Here is a 23,190-nt window from a genome sequence, read left to right on the forward strand (position 1 = left end):
TGTTCAATAAAATAGCAGTTTTATTCTCTCTTGGGATAATACAGACATGAAAGTAATTTAACTTGTCTGCTACAGGCTACTACAAGGTGACATGAATGATGACACATGAGCAAAAGACACCTCTTGGCCTGCTTATCCAGAATTTCCAGCTTCCCAAAGAATTACACTGAACTTAAACTGAACTTCTATTTCCTATTTGGTAAATTTTAATTGATAATCTTAAAAAAAAAAATCTTTGTGCGGTCTGGACATTAGAAATTCAGCCACCCAAATACCATGTGAAAATCACAGTGCACAATATGGAGATATGCTCACAAAAGGCTTTTTCACTTGGTCAGAAAACATCAAGGCTTTGAGAATCAATCACTTGAATGTGGGCACATAAAGCACTGGTGCCATTACCAAACATTTTCTTCTTACCTCTTCTACATTTGTACTGGATTTTGCACTGGTCTCCAAGAATTTAATCCCATAGTCAATTGCTAACTGAAAGGCAAACAGAAACCTTAAATCCAGTGAAAGTGACTTGAACATATTTATATTTTTTAGGTTTTTCAAAGTCCCCCAAATAGGTTATCAATTACAGAACTCCTGTTGTTCTCAAATTTCTTTGCTTTCTTCTATTTTATTTGAAATTTAATAATTTAACTTAATAGTAAATGTGGCATAATTTTCATTTAATACACAATGTCAGTATTTCTCTTTGTTCTACTAAACTTTTGGTTCTCTAATATACAGACAAGAACAATTATGAGATGAATTCCCACTCTTACCATTTAACTTGGGATTCATTTATCCTTTATGTTTTCTACAAAGGTACAATTCTCCAAATCACTTTTTTAAAATTATTTTTCAAGTTGTTGATAGACATACATATATTCATTCATTCATTCGTTTGTTTATTTATTTATATGTGGTGCTGAGAATCAAACCCAATGCCTCACACACGTCAGGCAAGTGCACTACTACTAAGCCCCAGCCCCAGCCCTCCAAGTCACTTTTAATTATTTTTAAATGAACTGGTTTATACTATTGATTTAGAAGAATTGTGAATTCTTCCATATTTCCATCTACTCTCAAAGAGTTCCCCAGTTCATTTACCACACTAAAATTAAGTAAATGTTTTTAGGGGAAAAGTGTGCAGTCAGATTAAAAAACAAAATGCATTTTGCATGTATCCCTGAAGAAAAAGGATAAAGCAAAATTCCAGGACTCAAAAAGGGAAACCTCTTAAGTTAATTTAAAAAATGCCATAGAATTAAAAAGCTACAAAATATAAATTTTTGCTTTATAGGACACTAAACAGAAAAAGCCTACAAATGACATATCTATAGCTTGATCAGTTACAAAAAGTTTATTCATAATGGCCTAAATCCAGTGTATGATAGAATATTCTTAGAAAATAAAATAAACTGGAAAATGATTGTTGAAACTCTACTTATCCTTTTTTTCCCCCTCCAAATTGTTTTAACTTCAAAACTGGGTTTTTCACACAGATCTGGAAGAAACAGGCTGAACTCTAAGCTGCAGAAAATCTTAAAAAGGATCAATTTGTATCTCCCAGAAAACATTAGCAAATTCTTTAGGAGTGAGTCATGACGACACAGTATAAGGAGTTGGATCCTGAATACTAATTCACACCATTCAAGTATGGATTATATCTCTTTGTTGCTGACTCCATTCTAAAGAATTAAAACACATATTTTAAAAACTTAGATCAATAATTAAATAATATTAAGAAAATGAAGACTTAATGTAAGTAGATTCCAACTTTTATTCAATTCAAATTTACCTTCTCCCCTCTCTCTTTTGACACTTGTCTTTTGTCATTCATATCACATTTGTTACCAAGGATCATTCTTTCAACATCTGAAGAGGCATGCTGCAAGAAGAAAATAGTACACTATAAAAACAGCCTGAGAAAAATCACAGCTATTCAACAGGAAAATCCTAACCTGTCAGAAACACATCAATGTATTTAATAATAAGACAAATAATCTTTCATTCAACACAAGGCCTGATTCATAGAAGAGTTAAAGTTGGGAGGAGGGGAATGCTACAGCTTAGAGCCTTGCAGAGCCTATAACTCCTTCCCCATAGGTTCCCAGTCATCATTCTCATGGCTTTTTGTACATAAAGACATGGGGTGGGAGTGGGCGGTAAGCGCGGGGAGGGGGGACCAAGCAAGACAGAAAAACATGATAGTGATCCAGTGGAGAAATATTTTGGATTCCGAACTATTTAAAAAATAAATTTATGTGGATTAATATAAACATGTACAAAGTTATTTCAGAGTACGATTTCTGAAATGTCAAAAGTATTCTGGAATTAAGCCAAATTTCAAATACCTTCATTTAACATGGAGAAAATGAAGGGAAAAAGTTGCCAGAGTAAAAATATAGTTTAGCTAGTCACACAGCAGGTAGAATTGATAAAACTGGGAATTAAATGTCCTAATTCTGATTCTTCTTTTTAAAGGCTGTGCAAACACTGGCGAGTCACTTCCTTCTGGCCTCAGTTTCTATATGAATAAAATGGGGACTAGGATAAAATTATTTCCAAGATCTGGCCCAAGTTTAAAATTCTGTAAAATTGCTCCTCTGTCTACAATCCACAGCAATCAGACTGGCAGCACCAGAGATCTTCATGGAGTGCAGAGAGAAGGACTAGCCTTCCTATGTCCTACATCTCTCTCAGCAGCCTGGCTGCCTCAGAGAAAGACAGAAGGGCCTTATATAGTAAGCACTCACCAGGACTCCTCTCCAGTATCATCATTCTCTTTCCATACATACCTCTTCAATGTTTCTTATCCAATTTTTAATGTTGTCAAAGGATTTTTCATTTGTGATGTCATACACCAGCATAATTCCCTATAAGAGGAAACAAAGGTCTTTATATAGTACTTCATATATTTAAAGTTATAGTATATAATGTCAATGTACTCCTACCCTCCAGAAACCTTTTGTTCCTTTTTTCTTTAAAAAGAGATTCATAATGTATTTGAAAAGTACAGAGAAAAATAAATTCTTCCATTGCTTCACCATGTAAATAAATACTCTTTATCTTCACTGTTAACCTTTAATGAATTAGTGATTGTGGTAAAGGTAATACACCTCTTCTACCTGACCTCACATGATAACAATCAGCACCAACTGGAACTGAAGGCAAGTTTAAGTTAAAATAAAGGTAAATTAAAAGGAGGAGGTAATCACTTCCATTCCAAGTAGAAATCATCTTGCTTCTTAGTTCTCCACTAAGAATGAGACTACACTGCTTTAAATTTTTTATATAGGTTGATCAAAATGTCATCATTTATTCTAAGTAAATTATCGACACTTAAAATATAATTTGTTATGCAGATGTAATGAAAGGCCCTGTCATCACATTTTTAAAGATCCCACATCTGGTATTTCTAAAAGGTTCATCTAACATTTGCAAGTTAACAAGTCCATAATCTATATTCTCAGACCACTTTTTGATTCTACATGCTAGATTTGCTCACCATTCAACAAATATTTAGTGAGCATCCACTATATGCCTAATACAATAATACTAGGTGCTAATAGCAATGAATAAGATAGTCAAGTTCCCTTCCTCTTGGGGATGGCTAGCAAAGAAAACAGACAATGAACCAATAATTATACAATTAATTATAATTTTGATAGCTGCTATGAAGAAGCATGAGGAGCTCTAAGCTCACATGTCAGGGATGTAATCTTAAGCTGAATGAAAAGCTGGAATAGTGAGAGATTTCTCTGATAAAATGACATTAAAGCCAAGGTCTGAGGACTGAACAGACTTACACTGGGAACAAGGGGTTAGGGATAGGGTGAAGACAGGAAGCCCATGGATACCTGGGGCAAATAGCAGAAATAAAAATATCTCACTGGAATGGAAGGCCCAGAGCCCACTGGAGGGAAAGAAAGACAGCTGGGCAACAATGCGTAGATCTACTGAGAATAGGGAACAAGATGAGGCCAAAGATATAGACAGGGCCAAAAGTTCCTTAGGTACCATTGTCAAGACATCAGTCATTACATTATCTCCTTCAGTCACCACAAACTAAACTAAGTAAAATATCAGATTGTTTCAGTCCCCTCCTGGATCTTTTGTTGGGCTCTATGAGCTCAATTGTTCAACCTTCAAAGACTCTAAGCATATTGAATTTCATCATAATTCAAGGCTTCAACTTGGTTGGGCCCGGCTTGGGCCTAATTCATTTACTTAGCTGTTTTTTTGGGGGGTGTGGAGGGTGTGGGGGCGTTAGACCCAGCATTCTATCACTAAACTATACCTCTAGCCTCTGGTAAAGCCAGAGATAAAGCCCTAATTTGGGCCTGAGGTTCTAGGCATGGTTCAGTACACCTTTGCTTCTTTCTAAGCTGCCTTATTCACCACTGTATTCCCAGCACCACACATGACTTGCCCAGAGTCAAACAATATAAATGCACTGAAGAGATGAGGCATTTTAGAGAGGAAAATAACCAAGTGATGAAGTTATGATAACATAGATAAGGCCAGAATATAGCAAAGAAAGACCTGGCAGTAAAGATTCACCAGATTCTAAGTATCAAAGAGTCTTGGATCATTCAGTTACTTCCTGACCAGCTGGTATAATGTTGGTCAAGGAGACACCAGAGAAATGAGCCATAAGCAGGGGATTGGGGGGAAGAGGTTGTGAGAGATAAGGGATGATGGCAGCAGGGCTGAGTGACAAAGGGGTCAAGAAATAGACACTTAGTCATGGGGCCTGTGGTCTACTGAGATTGTCATGAGGTATTAATAAAAGGGAAAAAAATCTCAAAAATATACGAACACCTCAGAATGCAGAAGAGTTCTAGAATATCTACAAGCTAATTGCCTGATTATTATGAAGACCAATGGCAAAATATAGTTATTAAACCTAACACATCACCTGAAAACCTTTTAAAATATCTTGTTTTCACATTTAAAAAAATTATTTTCTCTCACTGAATTAGATTCCAGCTTGACTCATATAAAAGAGTAAATGAATATTCATGTTTTACTTTCACCTCAAGAGTTATAAAACCCTAAAACACACTCACCATGGCTCCTCTATAGTATGCTGTTGTGATTGTTCGGAATCTTTCCTGACCTGCTGTGTCCCTAAAATTTGAAACAAAAGAGAGAACAGTTTCAAAAGTCATCACAGCATCACTGAGAAGAGGCCTCACGCTGGAGGAGATGGAATTCTGGCTTTCTCATAGTGAAGTGGTCGCAAAGGAGAGGAAAATGAGACACAAAGAGAGCCCACTGTGCATCTGTGAGCTGGAGGCAGTGGCGGTCACAGGAGCCTGTCAGAAGCTCAAATGACTTGGAGGAAAATCTTGGACCCTGCTGATAAAAGCAGCAACAGAAAATACACAGGTCCTGCTAGGAACTGGCATAGTCAAACACATGTGGGAGGGAACAGGGAATAGTTTTCAATTCTTCGACTCTCAGAGGTAGCAATAATCCTTCTTATAAGTGATTAATGATTAAGGTATTTTCCTTTCTTGACTGAACGTGTGACTTCTGTACAAAGCAAACAACTGAACTGGATTTACTACTGTGTGCATTCTGCTCAGCAGAGCATAATAAAATAGATCTTCCCCAAAACATTTTCAGCAGTGGAGTCCATGATTACACGGGAGCCTGAAGCTCAACACATCATTCTTGATGATGTTTTCAAAGACTTTCAAACATGAACACTTCAAAGTTATATAAGCTTTCACATATTCTTGTTTTTTGTCTGGTGGCACACCATTAAAATATATTCTGATGGGCCAGGGTATAGCTTGGTGGTAGAGTGCTTGCCTATTATATGCAGGGTCCTGTGGTTCAATGAATGCTCAGCACTGTGGTGGGACAGACAGATGACAGACAGACAGACACACATACACACATACACACACACACAGAGTTATTAATTAGTAGTAATCCTATAAAAGAAGTCAAATTTTCTTAATATTTGTGAAATCAATATTCTCATATTTGCTACTTACAGCCAGAACTAATTTGCTCCCTGTGCTACTCAAACTAAATTGTACAATTTAATTGGAAGGGAGAAAGAGGCATTTGTGGAAATACATGAAGAACCAAGGGAAATATAGTAAATGAAAAACAATAAATACCTTAACATTTGTATATACCTTACAAAATACTTTCACATTGTGCTCACATGATGCCCATTACAGCCCAGCATGTGTGAAAGTATTACATCATCCTCATTTGCAAAAGCGGATACAGGCTCAGGAAGGCTGGGGACTCATCTCTGCCACTAAAAAAGCTTGAATAAGACTCAAGCTTTTTTAGTGGCAGAGATGTACAGCACAGGGCCAAGTTTCACATCAATGCCTGATAAGCCCTATCTTGTCATTCTTTCGCTGATTAGATACACAGGGCACTTGTTTTGCATATAGCAAACAAATCATGAGGGCAAAAGATGTCAAGCACTTTTGAGCAGGTTAACCATATTTTCTTTACATACACTACTAATTTAGAAACAGCTTTGCAGTAAGGATGGAAAAGAAACCCTGCTACACTAAATGTAGGTTGTGAAGTCTGAATGGAGACTATTTTTCTGCTGAGAGAAATAATAGTTCAGGGCCATGATGTTTTGGCTACTATATTAGTTCATTTTGTATTACTATAACAAAATACCTAAGGCAGGTCATCTCATAAGGAAAAAGAGATTCATTGATTCATTAGGCTTGGGATATAGTTCAGTGGTAGAGAACTTGCCTAGCATGTATAAGGCCCCGGGTTTGATCCCCAGCACCACGAGACAGGGGAAGGGGGGGGGGGTCACATGCGTAAGCCCAAGTGGGGTAGCTTTATTTAGCTCACAGTTTTGGAGGCTCAAAAAAACACTATCTCAGCTCTAGTGACAGTCCCCTTAGCTGCATCATATCATGGAGGATGGTAGTAAAGGGAACACTTCAGGAGGAAGGGACTGTGCATCTCAAGACAGGAAAACAGAGTGAGTCAGGGGTCAGGCTCAGGATTTCCTGACAAATTGCTTTTGTGAGAACTCACTCCAGGAGACCAGTATTCCCTTTTTGTGGGCAATGCCCCAAGTAACCTAAGGTCCTCCCACTAGGACCCACTTCTTAAAGGTTCCACATTTTCTCCCAGTCACACTAGGGAACAAACTTCTGACACATGGATCCTTGGGAGACAAACTGCATCTAAACCACTGTAGCTATTCTATACTAAGTTCTAATTAGCTAATCACCCACGGACTCTGAGAAACATTCCTTATTGCTATGATCAGGACTGCCTAACACAGAATCAGAAATTCTTTTTATTGCCCTCTTTAAAAATTATTTTTCTATCTTTAAAATATTTTTTCTTACTAAACACCAATAGAGGAAAAGGGCAGCCTATGGGAACCTTCACAGTATTTTCTAATGAAACATACTGGGAACCACTAGATTAGCCTACTACATGAATTTGCCACCATGCTCCAGGACATTTGGATGGTTGTCCCAGCATTATCACTAACCCAGCAATATGCCCCCTCAGATTAACTTAACCACTCCAAATCCTAGTCTCCTCCTCAATTAAAGAAGGGCTGGAGGTGTGCTTCAATAAAATATTCTAGTTCTATCCTAGTTCGGAGATTCAAAGGAGAAAAAGAAAAACTGAGGGGCATCTGGGTTGGTTCTACAGTTTAGCTATTGTGAATTGTACTACTATAAACATTGATGTGGCTGTGTCCTGTAGTATTCTGTTTTTAGTCTTTTGGGTAGAGACAGAGGAGAAGGATAGCTGCGTCAAATAGTGGTTCCATTCCCAGTTTCCAAGGAATCTCCATCCTACTTTCCATATTGGCTGCACCAATTTGAGGTCCCACCAGCAGTGTATGAGTGTACCTTTTCCCCCCACATCCTCGCCAACACTTATTGTTGTTTGTCTTCATAATAGCTGCCATTCTGACTGGAGTAAGATGATATCTTAAGGGTAGTTTTGATTTGCATTTCACTAATTGCCAGAGATGATAAACACTTTTTCATAAATTTGTTGATTGATTGTATATCCTCTTCTGAGAAGTGTTTGTTCAGGTCCTTGGCCCATTTACTGATTGGGTTGTTTTTTTGGTGCTTAGCTTTTTGAGTTCTTTATATACCCTAGAGATTAGTGTTCTATCTGATGTGTGAGGCGTAAAAATAAAGCTGATATGTATTACAGGATGAAGTTATGAAGTCTGAAGTGTTTCAAAACCTGAAACTCAAAATGTTCCAAAATCTGAAATCCCAAATATCAAAAAAACAAAACAACAAAGAAACTTATATGTGCCAACATACAAGTGCGAAATTCCACACATTAAGTTTTGTTTCATGTACAAAATTATTGAAAACATAGTATAAAATGAAACCTTTTGTAGGAGGTGGGGCCTAGTAGGAGGTCCTTGCATCATTGGGAGAATCCCTTAACAGGGACTGTGGGACCCTGGACACTTCCCTGCTCTTGCTTCCTGGCTCACAAAGTGATCGGTTTGCTTTTTATCATGTACTCCCTGACATTGCCATCTGGTACCCTCCGGATGGCAACTAATGGGTCTGCCTGATCTTTGAATGCAATCTCCAAAACTGTGAGCCAAAATAAACCTTTTCTCTTTATAAGTTAATTTGTCTCAGATATTTTAATATAGTGACATAAAGGTAATAAAGAAGGGAAGCAATAAGCCCAAAGTCCTTGATTTAGAGACACTGTGGCTAGAGCCTAGCTCTGTATTTTCTGTTCAGGGTTTGTACTACTTAACCTTTTGCCTTATCTGATTTCATAGTTGTAATAACTGCAATGAATAAGTAAAATACATGTTTTAGGATTTAGTTTGCTCCTGCATAAAATTAGAGCTTGGGAAGAATGAGCTCCCAGATCTCTTCTGGCTATCAGAGTTAACTGTATCATGCTTCGCCTTCCCACTCTTACTGAAGATACCTTTGAAGGATGCTCAGTACTTACCCATTTCCCCTTGGTTCAATAAAGAAAAGATCTTTCAGCTATCATAAGATGCCTTTAAACCATTATAACTCACATTTTAATTCCCACTCTCAATTCCCAATTAAAATAGAACCTGTGTGTGTGTGTGTGTGTGTGTGTGTGTGTGTGTGTGTGTGTGTTTTCCCCCACCTCTGGTACTTACCATATCTGAAGCTTAATTTTCTTTCCATCTAGTTCTATCGTTCTGATTTTAAAATCAATTCCTGCCAGAAAAACAAAGAAGGATATGCTAAGTTTCTTCAAATCGAATCCAAGTCTTATTAGGAAGAGGACAAAGATTTCTATTGAAAAGAAAGCTCTCCAACGCACTGGAAAATGTGAGCACAGAGAGGGTGTGAATGGTATGTTTCCTCTGAATACAGGCTGAAGAAAGGAATGCTAATTACTCTGCAAAGAATTCCCACACATGTTAAATGCAACGTATTATATGCCTCATTATTTTGACACAAATGGACCACATTCTGCAAAGTTACATAATTTAGATAGAGAACATGCCATATTTTCTACTTCCTGAAATACATTTAATAGCAATGTTTCCTACCCCTCAACCCCCATCCTTTCCTAAAGAAGGCCATGGGACCTCTCTAAAATGTCTCTCTTCATCTTTTTTCATTTCTTTCTTTGGAACCTGCAACTAAGAAGAAACAAAACAAAACAGCCTATTTGATGGCAGGGGAGGGAAGCCGGCATTTTATACAGTTAGCAAGCATTTTATATACATTTTAATAAACGTCCCCATAGATTACTCCTTAGAAGTAAAAAGTCAGAATGGTCTTGAACTTCAGAATTACTTGCAGAACTTAAACAAATAAATACAAAAAGAAAAAAGAAAAAACAAACAAACAGAAAAATACCTCATGACTAGGCCTGCCTCCTTCCCCAAATTCTGAGATTCTGTCTTAACATATTAAGAGTAGTTTTGATTTGTTACAATTATTTGCAATTTCTCTAATTGCAAATAATTGTAACAAAATGGATGGCACTAGAGCAGATTATGCTTAGTGAAGCTAGCCAATCCCTAAAAAACAAATACCAAATGTCTTCTTTGATATAATGAGAGCAACTAAGAACAGAACAGGGAGGAAGAGCAGGAAGAAAAGTTTAACATTAAACAGAGACATGAGGCGGGAGGGAAAGGGAGAAAAAAAAGGAAATCACATGGAAATGGAGGGAGACCCTCATTGTTATACAAAATTATATATAAGAGGTTATGAGGGGAATGGGATAACAAACATGGAGGGAAATGAATTACAGTAGATGGGGTAGAGAGAGAAGATGGGAGGGGAGGGGAGAGGGGATAGTAGAGGATAGGAAAGGTAGCAGAATACAACAGTCACTAATATGGCAGTATGTAAAAATGTGATGTGTAACCGATGTGATTCTGCAATCTGTATTTGGGGTAAAAATGGGAGTTCATAACCCACTTGATTCTAATGTATGAAATATGATTTGTCAAAAGCTTTGTAATGTTGTGAACATCCAATAAAAAAATAAATAAATAATTGTAACAAATAGTTGAGTCTTAGGCAATCATAGCAGCCAAGCTTTAGTCAAATCAGGTTTCTTTAAGGCAAATGCCAAGTTTTAATCCATCAAGCTATCTCTGTACCTTGCTTCTGTTTTCTGTATGTCACTTCCCCTTTATAGTCTCAGATTCTGTCTTAACATATTAAGGGTGGAACCTGGGCACTAGCATTTTAAAAGCTTTCCAGATGATTTTTAACCTGAAGCCGGAGTTATGAAATGTTCAACAGAGCCTGATAGATGCCATGTGAAAGTCCTTTGGGGCTCTGACACTTCAAAAGTTCAATCCCTCCCTCACATACTTCCCCTCATTCTGGTAGCTCAAAACTTATTTATGGATTTCTACTACAAAAAAACCACACAGCCACAGCCTTTAACAATTATCAGCATGCTCTGTCATATTTTAGGAATTAGCTTTCCGAGCAGATCATCTGGTGAATACAATCCAGTAGCAATTTGCTAAATGCTTATCATCTGGCTACTCAGCTTTGTTTTAGATTTCTCTATTCTTTTGCATTCTGCACAGTGATTTCTAAGACATTTTGAAAAAAAAAACATGTAAATTATGCGTCTTCTAGATTATTTTGAACATTAACTGCATTTGAGGTGAGGGCCTTCAATAGGTATGTTCCTTCATCTAGAGACTGAAAGTACCCAAAGAGGCTGCTTCTCAGCTCCAGCTTCAAATACCACAGGCTTAAACCAATTGGATTCCCCCCACTTCTTCTCTTAGTGGTACTTTTCCCTTAGAGAGCCTTTTTAGGTACTCTTGTAAATCCTGACAAAGACAAAAATCACACTCAGGCTAATCTAAAAAGTCACTTCTTAATCATTCTTTCCCCTCACTGATAACCATGGACTAACAAATACAATCCGATACCCAATATCCCCAGGTTACATGGTTCACATTACTTCTAAGGTACCTCCCTCAGTACTGCAGTATCTGCAGTGGTGACAAAAATTTACTTCCACAGCATAAATGTTATTGCTAGAATCCCACAGAATTTATTGTTACCATCACTAATTTCAGACTGAATAAGCAATGATTTTTATTGTGATTCATCTTTTTTACATACCTCCAAATCTGGTGTAATAAAAGACCCTCTGAGAGACCCTCCTCTACCCTTACCTCCTTTTGGTGGCAACAAGAACAGTGCTCAACACATGGGAGGCACTCAAATAAATGTTTCTTAACACCATTTAACTGTACACTTAAAAACTGCCAAGTGCAAATTTTATGATATGTTTTTTCTTAAAGCATAAGTATTTTTAAAAAATTTTTTTTAGTTCTAGTTGTAGAGGGACACAATATCTTTATTTATTTTTATGTGGTGCTGAGGATCGAACCCAGTGCCTCATACGTTCAGGGCAAGCACTCTACCTCTGAGCTACAGCCCCAGTCCATGATATGTTTGTTTTTTTAACCTTCTTAAATCAAACTAAATTTGGCCTGAAAAAGCCTCCTTTCCAGTCCTTGTATCTGAAACTGCAACCTAATTCAGTACTAAACAAACTGAAAAACCTAACTTAGGAATTTGCTTTGTAACAAATAATTGAGTCTTAGGCAATCATAGCAGCCAAGCTTTAGTCAAATCAGGTTTCATTAAGGCAAATGCCAAGTTTTAATCCATCAAGCTATCTCTGTACCTTGCTTCTGTTTTCTGTATGTCACTTCCCTTTTGTAGTTCCAGTCTCAATGAACCTGTCCCTGGTTCTAAGAGTTGCCAAATTCATGAACTGCTCTTTGCTCAATTAAACTCCATTAAGTTTAATTTGTCTAAAGTTTTTCTTTTAACAAAACCACCAAGAAAGGAGGAAATCATAACTTTCAACATATCTAGAGCACACCTGAAGAATAACTTAAAGGACAAATGTCCAACATTCATCATTAACATAGCTCATTCATTTTAAATAAAAGATTATATATATAAATCAAAATGCCTGTTCAAGTCAGACAAGGTGGTACACACCTGTAATTCCAGCTACTTGGGCGGCTGAGTAGAAGAATCACAAGTTCAAGGCCAGCTTAGGCAATTTAGTGAACTCTATCTCAAAATAATATAAAAGATCTGTAAATATATGTAACTCACTGATAGAGTGCTTGCCTAGCATGTGCAAAGCCCTGGGTTGTTCAATCTCCAGTGCTGGAGGAAAAAGAAAAAAAGTATGTTCAGATTAACACTTACCTTATTCTGACTTATTAAAATGGTACTTCCAGGTCTTTAAAGGTTGATTTGCCCATAGTTGAGGAATCAAAGGCAACTATTTTACTACCTTCATTCAATGAAGTCATTTTGAGGTTCCCTTAAAGTCTCACTCTCCATTTCAGAAACTTTCTCCTGACCTATTTTACTTATTTACTTTTATATTTGTTAAAAGTATTGCCTTTCTGTTATTTGAGGAATTTCTAAAAGATGGTAATATTTAACTATCTTCACACTAGTCAGAGCTTTAATATTTGTAAGTGTGAACTATGGCATTAAGATTTTTTTATTTATGCTGCTTTCAAGAGCTAGTCGACAAACAAGTGCTGTTGAGCACAAGTCAAGTTAGCAAATACGGAAGAAAGCAAACAAGAACCTAAAAGAGGTACCATTTTTACAATGAAGGAATTTCACTAAAAATGGATCATATTAAGATTATTGAAAAGCACTGAACTGGAAAGTCAAAAGTCTTAGATTATAGGTTAGGTTCCATCACTGACAATTTTGGGACAGATTATTTAACTGCTCTATACCTCTGTATCCTCATCCATAAAAAGGGATAAGAGGATCTAATTATATAAATTAGATGTGTGTGAACAGCTCTGGGAACTCTGAAATTCCATGTAAAATTCAGATTCTATTATCCTATAGCTCTTGTCACTTCGTATGTGGATTATTGGTAATGGCTTCCCAGAACACTGTGCCAACCTCTTCCTGGTCTAATTCACCTACATGCCTCTGCCAGAGTAACTTTCAATAATCTCTGTAGTAGAGTCAGTACACATTAAAGAAGGTGAATTAAGAAGGTGAGATTTAACTTCCTGAGCCTGGCAATTTCAACCTTTCCCACTCGATGCACTGTTTTCCTGCACTGCATCATCAAATCTTTAATTTAGGCTTTTGGTTTCTCAGTGAGCTCCATACTTCCTTTCCTCTTCTTGAGTGATCACTTCACTTTGTAGCCTAAGGATGTCAGGAGTGACATCTATGCTGTTCTCTCCCTTCTCTCCTCAGCTCTTCACTCAGCCATGTCCATCCCTGCCTCAATACCTGGCTTTTACAGTGATTTAATCCTGTGTTAGTGAGGTTTGTTAACATATTGCTCTTCAATTTCTCTCAAATTAAGCAAGGCCATATTCTCTCTATTTTTTTAACATTTATTTTTTAGTTGTAGGTAGACAAAGTACCTTTATTTTATTTTATTTTATTTTTTTATATGGTGCTGAGGATCAAACCCAGTGCCTCATGCATGCTAGGCAAGCGCTCTTCCTCTGAGCCACAATCTCAGCCCCTCAGCCATATTCTCTTTGAAAGTTAAGTTTAACACAGAAACATGTATATAGTAGACATTTAAAGGTTAAATACATACTTAAATGAAGGTCAAATACTACTAAGTGTGAAGATGGCTAAAACAACCTTGGAAATACAGTTTTCTTAATATATTAAAGTAACAAGTTAGAATGCTGAGAAATCTTGTTCTAAGAAGAAAATAAGGATACACTATAATTGACTTAATAATATCTATATTATTAATAATAAACATTAAGTTTAATATTTATAGAAAGGTAATTTTCTGAGGCTACTCTAGGGGTTAAAAGAATAATAAACAGTAAAATCATATTAATTAGGATGCTTTTAGCTTCGAATAACAGGAACCCCAAATCAAACTAGCTTGAGGTAATTTGCTGACTCATATAACAAGCTCAGTGGTGAATTGGGGTTCAGGGTGTAATCTAATAGTTTTGGCTCATTTTTCTGTGTCTCTCTTAGGCTCTGTCCTCCTAGCGGTATCAATTTTATTCTCTTACTGATAGCAGTTCCTGACCACAACAACAATACTAAGAAGAAAAGAGATCATTTTCCTGGGCCTCTCTCCTAAAAGTGAGAACATTTTTCCCCAAAGCCTCAAATGATTTTTCCTTCAACTCTCATTTCTGGATGTTAACCTTGGGAATGCCATGTTCTGTGGGGTAAAAGCTGAATTCCTGAACCAATCACTGCCACAGGGAGTTACCAAGATTGGATTAATCTAAATCTATTGCTAAATTTGGATTAATCAAGGCCTATCCCTGAAGCTCAGTCATTCCCCCAATCCAAAAGTCTGCTAAAAACAGCAAGAATGGAAAGGCAGCTGGCTTCAATCTATAATATTATTCAAATCTAATTAATAAAATTTTATATTCACAGCTATATGAAATGAACAAATCATAACAGTTTTCACTTCGACTCTGTCATGAATGTTATTACATTTAGCAATAAACTGTAGTATTTCTCTGAGGATAATTTTGTCTAGTTTCAGTCAAGAATCAGAATTAAAAAAAAAAGATGATGAAGAACCCAAGCAGATGCATGACATCTTGTGCTACAGCCAGGAGAGTCCTCTAGCCCGCCTGCTTGTCTCCCCACCCTGAATGATTAGAAACTGAAAAGTAGGTGACTGTCACGCAGAGAGTAGCAAGAACCACAGCTTGTCTTGGTAGTGAGGATACAATTTATTTTTAAGGAGTATATAACCTTAACAAGAAACATTGCTTCTGAAAGGATTATATTTAGGGCTCTCAAAAAGCTCTTCACATTTCTATACCTCTTGAAAGATCACAATTTTTTGGCAGCACGTAACATAATAATTCATGTTCAAAATGATAACCTTAAGAAGAAACATTGCTTCTGAAAGGATTATATTTAGGGTCAAAAAGCTCTTCACATTTCTATACCCCTTGAAAGATCACAATTTTTTGGCAGCACATAACACAATAATTCGTGTTCAAAATGATAGCCTTGAGTCATCCTGACTCATGGAGCAATCTGTGACCCACCAAGCCACGTGCAGCCAACCCAGCTGGCAACACAAAGTCAACATCCAAGTCAGGAAACAAGATTCCAAAGCAGTTTCTATGTTGCTCAAATATGCCCAACATTAATTTTTTGGTGATTTAAAGCAGACTTAGTTTCCTCAGTAATATTTATCTATTCAATAACACAGGAATCCAAATTGTAAGAAAACATTTCCAAACCCGTTTTCATTTTGAATTAAAAAACACATACATTCACCCTTTAAAATAGTTTTTTCATTTTTCTTTTTTGATACCTGGGGATTGAACCCAGGGGTGCTCAACCACTGAGCCACATTCCCAGCCCTTTTCTGTATATTATTTATAGACAGGGTCTCATTGAGTTGCTTAGGTCCTTGCTAAGTTGCTGAGGCTGGCTTTGAACTCTCAATCCTCCTGCCTTAGCCTCCCGAGCCATTGGGATTACAAGGTGTGCATCACTAAACCCGGCACTAAAAGATTTTTATTTTATCTGAATTGATTCTTACACTAACTGGTTGCTCGAAACCATTATATATTATTTATGTAAATAAGGCTGGAAAGAAAATATGAAAGAGAATCATAGAATTAAAGGCCTGGAAAGTACCTTAGAGATTGTTTAGTCTAATGTAGTCTTTTTTGTGGCTAAGAAAACTGAGGCTCAGATAGATGTGGCAATTTACCCAGATTCACAAATACTGGTACAAAAAGGGGTTACAATAAATTTTTGGCATTTAAAGATCACAGTTTCCCAAAGAGACACAAACAAGAATGTCCATGTCTTGCTGGGGATGCCTGTTCTTTAAAGGTCATAGGAAAACATTGGTAACAACTAAATTGTTGACCAGTAGGAGAGTACCTTGTATATAAAGAGTATATAAAGAGTGGGGTAATGAACAAAAGCCACATCTATCAACATGGGTGAATTAAAAACAAAAACAAAAACATAATGTTAAGTGAAAAAAAAGATAGATATATACAAACATTTCTTAAAAATATAAAAAGTGACAAAAGCAAAGTCTATATCATTTTTATATTTCCATGTACATATATATGCCATATGTAATTAGAGTCGGATCATTTATATATATATATATATATATATATATATATATATATATTTTGATATGTAATTGAAATATAAGATGTGTACAAGAATGACTATTAATAAGTTAAGGAAAACTCTGGAGAGAAAAAGATGAGGTTTCACAGGAACTTTGGTTCTATCTATAATTTATTATTTCTAAAACCAAATGGTGGGAGTGTTTGGGGAGTGTTTTGTATTAGCTATACTTTTATATGCCTGATGTTTTTCAAGTTTTTTTTTTAAAGCAAATATAAGTTATCTGGAAAACTGGCCTATGGAGGCATACATACATTAATGGTAGTAGAAATATTAATCCAAACTTTAGTGATAAAAGGTGGCTTAGAAGATTTAGGGAGAGAAAAGCAGGCACTATTACCCTAGTTCAATACATAAAGAGGACCTGTGTGGGGGTGGTGAGTGACTATGTTGGAAGTTGCACTTTATCAGGAGATGGGGTGTGCAGGGGTTGGAGAGACAAAGTTCTTACTTTCTATTCAATGACAGAAGGAGGAAAACTCATCACTCCTTCCCTTTGAGGTGGGAGGAAGGGGAAGGGAGCTCTGCCCTGTACCTCTGAGAAGGAGGCAAAGTGGTACTTGAGGTCTGCATTTTCGGGGTGACCCACAGGCCAGGAGAGCTGGCAATGAGGCCTAGTGAAGGAATGGGGCAAGCACTTACCCAGAGAACTGCTTATCAGATAATTCTCAGAAACCAGTGGTGCAGCTGTAGACAGCTGGAGGGAAGGGCCTATAGAGAGAAGGAAACTTTGAACCTGGCCCAAACCCACCGATGACAGAACTCACAGGAAAAAGGAGCTTGAATGAGCAGAACTCTGCTTTTTCACTTTACAAATTTAAAAACCACTTAACATGGAGAAGCAACAGACAGACAAAACTCTTCTACACTAATGTCAAATTAGTCAAATAACATAACCTTCTCCCAACCCAAAAAGAACAGAGAGGTTGCCCCTGGGTTTGTGAATGTGTAAAAGGATACAATTGCTAGAGTGTGGGAAAGAGTATTTCTTTTGGCCTTGGGAACTCACTCAGGCTAGCCAGCTCTCCTGACCTTCGACACAAGCTGTGACTTGATGTATTTTGCCCTGTGGGTACTGTGGCTTAGGACAACAAAGATTTCTGGGATTCTCTTGGTTCACTGGGAAAGTCTGCTGCTTGCCCAGGAAAGTCAAGTGTGGAGAAACAGTAGAAACCATCAACTGAGCTCTTCTACACCTAGATTCCACTGAAGTTCTGTACAAAGTCCAACTCAGTTATAGTAATGAGAATCATGGGGGTGGGGGGAATCAGATTTGGGGCCATTCAGCCTTACCACGAATGATGGCAATGCAAGATTTCAAGGCCAGGTTTACTAAGAGCATTGCATATATTTCAACATGAGTTATTAATCCCCTCTGACCCACTTTAAGAAGCAGAAATTTAACACTCTGCTTTTACAATTTAAAAGAAAGAAACATGTACTTTGTTTCAAAAGAACATTTGGAAACATCTGCAATCCCAGGCTATCAGAATATGGGTTATGTGTTTTGTTTATTTACATTTCTGAAATATTCCAGAAAGTTTCCCAGATACTGAAATTCACTTTAAAGAAATGCTACCTTCACTTCCTTACTCAAGATTTTTATTGTTAACAATGAAGACACATTATAGATACATCTTGACAGTTTGGGAATTATCTCTGACACATTTTGCTTTTGTGTGTGTGTGTGTGTGTGTGTGTGTGTGTGTGTGTGTGTGTTATTTTAAACAAGGAGAATAATGAAATTTTAGGGTAGCTGACTTTAAGATAATTAGTTGAAATCTCAAATTAGAAAAATGGATTACCAAAGTATTAAAAAATGAGTCATAGACTGAAGCTTTAAACTGTTTTTTTCCAAAATAAAGAAAAAACTCAGAGAAAGTGTGTAAGAATAAAAATAAAATTAGACATAATGCTAAGTAAAGTTAGCCAATCCCAAAACACCAAATGCCAAATATTTTCTTTGATATAAGGAGGCTGATTCATAGTGGGGTAGGGAGAGGGAGATGGGAGGAATAGACAAACACTAGATAGAGCAGAGGGGTTGGAGGGGAAGGGAGGGGCATAGGGTTATTAATGATAGTGGAATGTGATGATAATTATTATCCAAAGTACAGGTATAAAGACATGAATTGATGTGAATATACTTTGTATACAACTGGAGATATGAAAAATTGTGCTCTATATGTGTAATAAGAATTGTAATGTATTCCACTGTCGTATATAAATAGAAATAAATAAATAAAATTAGATTGAAAGAGGAGGTTAAGACAGTGTTCTTTTGTAAATATACATTCTGAAAGTTTGAAAGTTGTTTTTACCAAATATCAATTTTGTTGCACATACTTAGAATGTTTAATTTTTTGTTTGTTTATATTAAAATGTATGGTCTGTTTTTTAGTTTGAAAATGATAAAGTCTAAAGTTAGAAAAGAAAAACACATTAAATGTAACTTTAGATAACATTTTAACAAGTGTGAAATGACTACTGGCAGTCAAATATGTCTCTTGGTGTATTTAAGTCCAATAGAGGAGGAAATGGAGAAATTTTTTTTAAGGTGGACTAACAAGTTGTCTGCAAATATAACTTACCCTTAAAAAAGACACCTGATGTACTAAGAAGGACTAGAAGTTTTAAGATTTCTTTGATTTTTCTAGTCTATGAGTAGAAAATTGTAAATAAAACCCCCATTTATGGTAGAAATCAACAGTGATACACATTATCACTTCCTGATGAAAAAGCTGAATGGCTTTACACTGTTTTAGAATTTCCTACTTGTTACTGAATTGGCATTCTTCATATGATAGCTATAGTCATAAGAGCTTATCATACCAACAAGAGATAACAAACTTATATAAATTAATTCTATAAATTAGGAAGGAATTACTAATTTTCTTAGTCTATAAAAATGAATGACAAACAGAAAAACAGTAAAGTATGATTTTATTTATTTGTTTGTTTTTCAGAGCTGAGTATTGACCCCAGGCCTCCCACATGCACGGCAAGTGCTCTACTACTGAGCTACACCCTCAGCCCCAGTTATGTATAGTTTTAAATGATGTCTAATACTTGAGAGTCTCACAGAACTTTAACCTATAGAATTAAAATCTAATCTAATTTAACCCTTAAAATATCCTTGGGAAATAAAGGGCAAAATAAATCATTATATACCAAATGGTAATGACTATGTATTAAGAAAGACAGAAATAGCAAATAAAGTAATAATATAGCTATAACGACTCAAATAACATATGGTGAAACACCTAGGAAGCACTGAGAATTTTAAATCTGATTACAAGAGACAAAGTGGCAAAGTGAATGCATGACATGTTTCTTTTGCAAATCTTGCATTTTCAAAAGGAAATGTGTTTCAAGTGTTACTCAATCTGGAAGCAGCAATGAGCTTGAAGATTTTAGTGATTCTCAATGAGCACATGTTTAGCCATCAATAAGATCTCTGTTCACAAAGGGCTTTATTTGTGAACCAACTTTTCCTGGGGGATGAAAGTTCAGAAGGCCTCTGCAATTTTCATCCAGTCCCCACCGTTAATTCATGACCTTTTCAAGAACCAAACTGTTCCAAAATGAAACCAGTTGCATCTCCTCTGCTCTATCTATTGTTTCCAAGAAATCATACCTTCACAGCAGGAAAACCCCTCTAGTATGAGTCACCATCACCTTCCTAAATCTGGAATTTCCTTGTCTATACTTTGGCAACTTAGAGTCGGGCCTGTTTCAGTTAAGGTGAAAGGAAAACTGGAGTCCTTCAAAAAATGAACATAAAATAAAAAACAAATCCCTAATTTCACACACTGTTGCTATGGAAAAAAATCACACAGCCAAATCACTGGGAATTAATTACTGGAAAAAATTACAACTACATTCCAATGATGCTGCACCAAAACTGCCGTCAAACTGATTATTCGGATCTTGCCTATTATTTACAACGTATCATATTTTCCATTTAGAGGTAAGTGAAAGCTTAAAAAAAAGTGCATATATATGTACGTATGTATGTGTACTTACTTTATATGTTTTTTATTTTTGTATGATAGTGAAATGCATACAATTCATATTACACATATAGAGCAAAAAAATTTCATATCTCTGGTTGTATACAAAGTATATTCACACTAATTCATGTCTTCATACATGTACTACATAGAATATTAACACATATATGGAAAAATCATATGTAAATAGAACTAAATTAACTAAAAACAAAAGATATCTTGTTCACTTTTAGAATAAGATCCTAAAAGATGAAACCTTTAAAAGCTTGTTATCCACGTAATACAAAGTGAATAAAAGAAGAGCGATCAGAGATTATAAAATGAAAAAACTTTAACTTCGAACTCACAGTGCTCTGAATCTACTTAACAAGGGCCTTTTCTTGATCAAAACCAATGTCAACATCTCAAAAGTACAATAAAATCAAGCAGCACTTACAGCTCACTGCAGCCAGTGCAACAGATGGATAATTACAATGAGCTGTTGCTAATGAGATGGATTAAAACAAATGAGTATATATGCAAGTAAAGGATCAGACAAAAATCAACAAAAATGGCACAGACAGCATATAATTTTTCCCAAAGAAAAGTGAAAAACTACTAATAATTCTATCACCTGATTTATAAGCACAATCCCCTATGATACAAGTTTATAAAGCTGACAACACTCTATAACCTCCATGCATAGAGTAAACACTTCTATGATCCAATTATGTGTAATTATATATGTGGTCATTCATCTTAAAATAAAATCTTTTTTTTAACTTAGTGGGAAGCTAAAGGATTCCCCCCCCCCTTTTTTTTTTTTGTACTGGGGATTGAACCCAGGGGTGCTTTGGCACTAAGTTACATCCTCAGCTTTTTTTTTTTACTTTCAGATAGGGTCTCTTGTTAAGTTGTCCAGGATTGTCTGAAACTCGTGATTCTTCTGCCTCAGTCTCCCAAGTAGCTAGGATTGTATGTCCTGGTAGGTGCTAAAGAATTCTGTCTGCTATTACTTTCTTGGTTTACCTTTTAAGAGAGAATACAATGTTACAACTGGGCTGATAAATCTAAGTTCCTATCTAATCTAAATTTCAGACCTAAGGATGAAATCTGGACCAATGATGGAGCTAGAACACATTACATTTTCTTTTGTCACCTTTGTTCCCCAGGTACATTGCCTCTTTAAACTTTAAATACACAAAGAATGAGTAACAACTATATTTAAAGCATAAAATGAGGGGATTGCTGGGCATGGTGATGCATGCCTGTAATCCCAGCAGTGTGGAAGGCCAAGGCAGAAAGATCACAAGTTCAAAGCCAGCCTCAGAAATTTAGCAAGGCCCTAAGCAACTTACAAGACCTTGTCTCAAAATAAAAAATAAAAAATGGTCTGGGGATGCAGCTTAGTGGTTAAGTGTTCCTGAGAAAAGAGGAGATTGAAGCTACAGTTTTTTCTAAATCCTGGAGAAGTATGTTAAAGGTTATTCAATGTCTGTGAGCACCTGTCTTTCACAAGAAGGTTTTACAAAGTTAGAAAACATATTTTTTAAACAAGTCATCATTAGGTAGTTGCCCCAATTAAGAGGCATGTAAGATAAAAGACACATTTGTAAGTCCCTAGCCCGACCTTGGGACCCAGAGAGCAATGGCCTTATGTCCTACAACAGAATGCCTGGGAGTGAATAATCAAGAATCATGTCTTCTCTTAGGCAAATATAGGCACACTTCCTTAAAAAAGGCTTTGCCGAAGATGCTATCCTTTCTCCATTGCATGTTTTTAGCTCCTTTATCAAATATAAGATAGTTGTAGCTTTGTGGATTAGTCTCTGTGTCCTCTATTCTGTACCACTGGTCCACCCGCCTGTTCTGGTACCAGTACCATGCTGTTTTTATTACTATTGCTCTGTAATATAGTTTGAAATCTGGTATCGCTATACCACCTGATTCACACTTCCTGCTTAGAATTGTTTTTGCTATTCTGGGTCTTTTATTTTTCCATATGAATTTCACGATTGCTTTATCTATTTCTACAAGAAATGCCATTGGGATTTTGATTGGCATTGCATTAAACCTATAGAGAACTTTTGGTAATATCGCCATTTTGATGATGTTAGTTCTACCTATCCATGAACAAGGTATATTTTTCCATCTTCTAAGATCCTCTTCTATTTCTTTCTTTAGGGTTCTGTAGTTTTCATTGTATAGGTCTTTCACCTCTTTTGTTAGGTTGATTCCCAAGTGGTGTTGGGAAAACTGGAAATCCATATGCAACAAAATGAAACTGAATCCCCTCCTCTCGCCATGCACAAAAGTTAACTCAAAGTGGATCAAGGAGCTAGATATCAAATCAGAGACTCTCCGTCTGATAGAAGAAAAAGTTGGCTCCGATCTACAGATTGTGGGGACGGGCTCCAAATTCCTTAATAGGACACCCATACCACAAGAGTTAATAACAAGAATCAACAAATGGGACTTTCTTAAACTGAAAAGTTTTTTCTCAGCAAGAGAAACAATAAGAGAGGTAA

The 23,190-nt window shown here is 36.3% G+C and overlaps 1 protein-coding gene across 1 annotated transcript in view; it reads right to left on the minus strand.

Moving 5' to 3' along the window:
* RAB8B (RAB8B, member RAS oncogene family) overlaps window positions 1-23,190 on the minus strand; it is a 74,297-nt gene that overhangs the window by 9,960 nt on the left and 41,147 nt on the right. Inside the window, exons 2-6 of the mRNA XM_081289884.1 lie at window positions 9,152-9,212; window positions 5,067-5,127; window positions 2,793-2,870; window positions 1,793-1,882; window positions 421-486 (exon numbers count right to left, since the gene is read on the minus strand). Coding sequence (XP_081146010.1) covers window positions 421-486; window positions 1,793-1,882; window positions 2,793-2,870; window positions 5,067-5,127; window positions 9,152-9,212 — 356 coding nt within the window. The remainder of the gene's footprint in view (window positions 1-420; window positions 487-1,792; window positions 1,883-2,792; window positions 2,871-5,066; window positions 5,128-9,151; window positions 9,213-23,190) is intronic.

The sequence above is a fragment of the Spermophilus citellus genome (assembly GCF_964194105.1).
Source record: "Spermophilus citellus genome assembly, chromosome: 4".
In the NCBI taxonomy this organism is placed as follows: domain Eukaryota; kingdom Metazoa; phylum Chordata; class Mammalia; order Rodentia; family Sciuridae; genus Spermophilus; species Spermophilus citellus.